Raw genomic sequence first — 5,989 nt, forward strand, 5'->3', positions numbered from 1 at the left:
AGACAGGGTGGTCGGTCCCAGACACAGCACTCTGGCTGAGGGTGCCTACAACGCATAATCCCAGAGGTCAGAGTCTTTCTGTCTCTGAAAAAGCAAACACGTCCGCGGAAAAGCCTAAAACCCAAGCATGCTAGCAATGGAAGCATGTCTGGAGGACATTTCTTGCACAAAGAAAGAACAATCTCAGAGAGGCCAACACGCAATTCATTTTGTCCCACCTAAAAGGACACACCCCCTTCTTGCGGCCATCGGGACCCTGGGCATTACTCAACACGCTGCCACTCTCTGGGCAAACTGCCAAAGGAACCGGGGGCCCGTGAACATTTACACTGCCGCAAGCATACGCTGACAGACTGTGCGCGCAGCCCGGGACTCCTTTCTTTTCCTTTGACATAATAACAGGGGAGAGCGCGAACGCAGTCCCCCACTACCACAAATTATGCAGTCGAGATTCCCACATTTGGGGAATTCGCAGTGTCTTTCTGTCTCTGAAAAAGCAAACATATCCGCGTAAAAGCCTAAAACCTAAGCATGCTAGCAATGGAAGCATGTCTGGAGGACATTTCTTGCACAAAGAAAGAACAATCTCAGAGAGGCCAACACGCAATTCATTTTGTCCCACCTAAAAGGACACACCCCCTTCTTGCGGCCATCGGGACCCTGGGCATTACTCAACACGCTGCCACTCTCTGGGCAAACTGCCAAAGGAACCCGTGAAAATTTACACTGCCGCAAGCATACGCTGACTTGGACGTTGACAGACTGTGCGCGCAGCCCAGGACTCCTTACTTTTCCTTTGACATAATAACAGGGGAGAGCTCGAACGCAGTCCCCCACTACCACAAATTATGCAGTCGAGATTCCCACATTTGGGGAATTCGCAGGGGTCAGCACAACCGGAGTGCAATGGCTAAGCCTTGCCCTGGGTGAACCACCTTCTTGATCATGGTATCTCCCCTGCCAGGTAAGTATGAGTTGAAAGTGTCAGAGACAGGGTGGTCGGTCACCCTTGTAAAAGAGTTTCAGAACCCCACTAGTTGTATGTGTGGCTTAATAAGTTAGAAAAATGTATGCACATTTAAGTAAGCCCTCTTTAACTGGCCTAACATGTTCTTACAGAGAGTGAGGACAGAAGATGGAGTTTAAGACAGCTCGTTATTCAGCAGGTGAGTCACAGGCGAAGACTGGAATATTCATCTTCATCTTCTTCATCATTACCACCTGTGTTCCTCATGCTAATTCTAAAGACTTTTCTTCCATCGTGTATCATTACATAATCATAACACTTTAAGAGTTTAATATTTTTCAGCTAAGAGACCTGGAATGGATCTGTTGATGCCTGTCTTGTGTATTCTGGACACAAGTGTGCCACAGGATAGGCAACAGTGCCTTCTTAAGGCAACAAAGGAGGCCAGGGCATGCCAGTCGTCAAAAACATCCCAAACATATGACGACAGCAGGCTGAGGGATCCCAAAACGGCTATTGAGGAAGGTAATATATCAGCATTAGTGTCATAGACACACAACCAACATACGGTCACATGTCCATGTGCACTAGAATTCTTATATTGTTATTTTATAGTTATAACAACACTTCTGATGTCTTAAATCTGCAGCTACAAGGAAATGCCAGACAATCACGGCAACTCCGACAGAGAAGCAGATTTAAGACAGCAAAGTATTACTTTTGGAAAGTACAATGGCAAAAGCTTCAAGTGGCTGGTGGAAAATGATGTAGGATACATTAAATAGTGAGTATGTTTCACTAAACAATCAATCAAACTTTGTTTGTCTTTTCTTATATTAAATATCATGTTCTATATTTTAGCATCCTGGACTGCCATATCAAAGAGAGCCTTCAACCAGACAGAAAAGCTGGAATCAATGATGAGTGGGTGAAGGATTACCTGCTCAAATACGTGCAGTTGTTTCCTCCAGTCTCCTGCCACCTGGAGATCAACGTTGACCGGGCCATTTATGGCCATGTCCTTCACATTCAGGTCCTTCACATTCCAGGAAATGTGGATGTGGTACAGCCTTCACAAGCACCTCCAAGCTGACCCTCAGGCTGGGAGTGACCATGAGAGGAAGATGGCTCAGGAGGCTTTCTCCTCCGTTCGACAGTGGCTCGTCATGAAGGAGGACGACGTCTCTTCAAAGTTGCTGAAGCGCTTCAGACTCTATATTGTCACCAAAGAGACAGAGGTAGGTTAAGGCACCTTAAGGAAAAAGCAGGGTGCAGTTCATAAGAGATGCCTCAAACCTGTACTTAAACTGTACTTTACAGAAACCTCAGCAGAAAGTGGCCCCTCCCGCGGCAACCTCCACATTGTCCAGCACTGCCACCACGTCGTCCAGCACCGCCACGTATTATAAAAATTATAGTAAGAGAACACAGTTGTTGGTAAATTAAGTTTTTGTCTTTGTTATGCTACCAGGTGATATTTGAGGGCTGGCATAAATCGTGTGAGTCTGGTCCTCATGGGCTCCCCAAAGCAGATGTCAGGTGGCTGAAAGAGGATGCTGAAAGAGGGCTCTTCCAGAAGGAAATGTCTTATGAGAACAAGCACGGAAACATCAGGAAGAGAAAAGTCCTCATGGGTGACAGGATGTGGTTTGGTCGCCCTGAGTATCCTGGAGTGGTGGGAGGGGGAGTGCCCTCAGCAGACTCCTTCTTTCGCAGCCATGTGTTTTTTTTGGAGACCAGTAGGTGTGTGGGGTGTGTGGGGCTGTCCCAGGTCCGAGTGCCCCGCACGCGCCCAGAAGGACACTTTTCTGTACCGCTGTGGCTACTCCAAAACGGTCAGGCAGATCTGCCACATGTCTGGCTGGTACTCCATGCTGACAGAGGTCCTGGCCTGTAACGCGTGCAGGAAAGCTGCTAAGGAGTCTGAGCAACATGTCATCGGTCGCTTTGTGGCGTGCACACTAATGTGAGTCTTTGCATCATTTCACAATCATTTCTAAAATATTGTACTAGAGAGCATTTAATCTGAGTTTCACCAGCATCACATGATTGTGCTGTAATTTCAGGCATGGCATGGACAAGCAGGTGGTCTGGCTGATGAGGGAATCGCAGTGAGGGCAACACCATGAACAAGGTGTGGAGGCAGGTCCAGGAAAGCCACTGTGAGGAATATCTGCACAGAAAAGACCTGCTCAGCCAGCTCAATAAACCTGGTGGGATCATAAGTAAGTCAGATTTGAGTTATTTGCTTTGTTTGCCTTTTTTTTATGGCTTTTATTGCTTTGTTGTGTTCTTCCAGTGTATGGTCACAGACTGTGTAGAAGCATGAGTGCTCTGTCAGATTTAAGAAATAGGTCATTTTACTCAGGTACATAAAATACATCAGGAATGACACTGCAACAAGTCAGATAGTGCAAATGGTGTTAGAGATGCGACAGTCTAATCCAAAGGCTCAGAAATGTCCCCTCAGGAATGGAGTTTGTATCTCTCTGTGTGTGTGTGTGTGTGTGTGAGTCAGATTGAACATCAATTTTTCTGCTTACAGGGACTCTCAGCCATCAGTTTCAGCATCCGCCACCAAGGAGGGAGCTGCCGTCCCCAAAGCTGCCGAGGAAGTGCTTCCTCCTCGCTGAAACAGAGAACATCGAGGACTACCGCACTCAGATCATGTCCACGTTTGGCAAAGTCCTTAAGCCAAAGAAGGTAATTTTACTCAGTCTTTTGAAGGGGAACATGTTACACTGAATTGAACTAAAGTGTGTACTGAAGATGATGTTTGGCTGCAATGTTTTAGTGATCATTTCATTTGAAGGCAGTTTAGAAACTAAAGGCTCTGTTTAAAGTAAGCTTTATTGACCAACAAACTTCAGTGTCCGCAGAACGAAATTTTGTTTCACCTGACTCAATGTGCATCATATCATAATTAATAATTAAATGACAATAGTAATAATCAATAGCTCACGACAGGGCGTGGTATACGCTTATTGTATTGCTTTTTAAGGGGCATTGCTTGGCCCAACGCGAAGCTGTAGGAAATGATTGAACAAAAAAAGTTGAAACAGTAAAAAAATGACAACATATGACAACGTGATTGCACAGAGTGAGGAGATCCGCAGCTATAACCAGTCGCTTTGTTTTGTGTATGTCATCAGATCTGTAAGAAGCTTTCCGGACAAGGAAAAGGCACAGCAGAATGGTGCACAAACGTGGCCAATGAGCTCGGTCAGATCCTCATGTACGTCCTTAACTGTGAGGAGTCTCTGGACCTCCTGAACTGATGTACGTGGACCGCGGCTGCTGTCGTGTGCATGGTGTCTCATCTTTGGAGCAGCTGTTCAGTGAGTGGGCCGACAGTGGCATGATGGTGCGGCTCGACATCTTTCACTGTATAACCAGGTTTAACGTGGCTCTCCGAAAAGATCACCACCCAAAATACGCTCTCTTCAAGTCTGCACTTTCTGCTGCTGTGTTCATGTATAACAAGGACGACATGGTGCTATTCAAGCCACGCGTCCAAATATGCTTCCCTGTCTGATGGTCAGATCATTGAAATGCACATCGGCAAATCTGATCTGAAACATTACGTCAGGAGGATTGCCCAGGAGACCTTTGTCCATGTGCAGAGTGCCATCGACATCCTGAAGGGAGCGGCTGGAATGGACGAGAAGTCCATCTGTTCAATGACGCAGCAGCCATTGACCAGGTCTGGGAGAATAAGCAGAAACACCAGGAGTGCATTCAGGATCCTCCAGGAAGGGACATGTACATAATCACCAAGTATGTCACCCGCAACGGCATGCGCCTCCCATACTACAGGACCGTGAGAGGCAGCAACAGCCTGGAGAGCTTCCCCTTCTTCCTGCCCAGCATGATACCGGGGCCCCACTGTGCAGCTGTCCTGTACATATTTCTTATAAGTGTCAAATTGTCAACACAATGAAGTTTAACTTTCTAAAACTCATACAGTTGAGCTCAAAATCTAAAACCTGTCAGAGCTATTTGAGTTAAAAAGAAGAAGTAAGTTGACATGACTAAATGGGTCTATGATTCTTTTCAGTGTACTCATTAATGTTAGTAGTATTAATCTGTGTCAGTATTGGTATTGCCATTATTGTTATTAGAAATTTTATCATTATTATAGTAGCTGTTTTTATTAGAATGATTAGTTGTATTGAAACTGCTGATTAGCCCTGGTGTTCAGTGAGTTTGTATGTTTAGCAGGTCAAAACTTCCATTTACAGATATTTTATGACAAATATAATTACATCTGTTTGTCTATATGTTGTAGTACTTCAACATAACAGAATCATTTATAACATATAGGGTTTTTTGTGTTTAGAAGTTAAGTTTCCTTTGCACTGTTAGCATAACTAAGTAATGTTAGTTTCCAATTTCATGTGCTTTATTTAATAAAGTGGTCAGTGCTACAGTAACAGTGAGTTGTGAAATATTAATTGATGAATGGGGTATATTTGTTTATCAGAAAAATAGGGATATCGATAAAGAGCGCCAGATTAATTGCATGAATGACATTTGCCTATGAGGTGATTTTAATTGTAGACCCTCTGCTTTCTCCTACCACACAAAATTGTAATGTCAACTTTCAAGTTTGTCACTATGAATACTAGAGGCCTTAATGACCCTGTAAAGTGCCAGACTGTATTCATTTTTTGGCGTAAAAGAGGGGTGCACATATTCCTCCTTCAGGAGTGCTCTATAGCCTTCAAAGACAATTATAAACGTTTTGAAAACAGATGGCCATATGGACAGTCAGTTTGGTCGGGCGATAAAAACAACAGAGCCTCTGGGGTGGCAATTCTTTTCAACAGCAAACATTTTCATATTCAGAGGGTTGAGAGGGTTATAGATGGTAGATTATTGTTGGTAGATATAGAAGGGAAAGGAGCAAAATTTAGGATTATAAATATTTACTGTCCTACTGAGACTCAAGACCGTCAAATGTTGTTACAGGCCATCCGAACCCTAACACACTGTGGGAGGGAAGTTATAATTGGGGGTGAC

The 5,989-nt window shown here is 44.5% G+C and overlaps 2 protein-coding genes, 1 non-coding gene and 1 pseudogene across 3 annotated transcripts; 2 read left to right on the top strand and 2 right to left on the bottom strand.

The window, feature by feature from the left end:
- Nucleotides 1-399: 399 nt before the first annotated feature.
- On the bottom strand, nucleotides 400-550 carry LOC123981218 (annotated as a pseudogene).
- A 258-nt stretch (nucleotides 551-808) lies between these two features.
- LOC123981216 lies at nucleotides 809-972 on the bottom strand. Its single transcript, XR_006827708.1, has one exon. It is a non-coding gene; the product is annotated as a U1 spliceosomal RNA (small nuclear RNA).
- An 890-nt stretch (nucleotides 973-1,862) lies between these two features.
- On the top strand, nucleotides 1,863-3,082 carry LOC123980779. Its single transcript, XM_046065325.1, has 4 exons — nucleotides 1,863-2,205; nucleotides 2,439-2,629; nucleotides 2,739-2,933; nucleotides 3,034-3,082. The coding sequence occupies exons 1-4, from the start codon at nucleotides 1,978-1,980 to the stop codon at nucleotides 3,080-3,082; spliced, it is 663 nt and encodes a 220-aa protein (XP_045921281.1). The 5' UTR covers nucleotides 1,863-1,977.
- Nucleotides 2,745-5,275, top strand: LOC123980977. The gene is made up of 4 exons (XM_046065575.1): nucleotides 2,745-2,933; nucleotides 3,034-3,192; nucleotides 3,513-3,670; nucleotides 4,120-5,275. Exons 2-4 carry the CDS (start codon nucleotides 3,093-3,095, stop codon nucleotides 4,243-4,245), a joined length of 384 nt encoding a protein of 127 aa, XP_045921531.1. The 5' UTR covers nucleotides 2,745-2,933; nucleotides 3,034-3,092; the 3' UTR covers nucleotides 4,246-5,275.
- Nucleotides 5,276-5,989: the final 714 nt, after the last annotated feature.

Source organism: Micropterus dolomieu, linkage group LG12 (genome assembly GCF_021292245.1).
Source record: "Micropterus dolomieu isolate WLL.071019.BEF.003 ecotype Adirondacks linkage group LG12, ASM2129224v1, whole genome shotgun sequence".
Classification (NCBI taxonomy): domain Eukaryota; kingdom Metazoa; phylum Chordata; class Actinopteri; order Centrarchiformes; family Centrarchidae; genus Micropterus; species Micropterus dolomieu.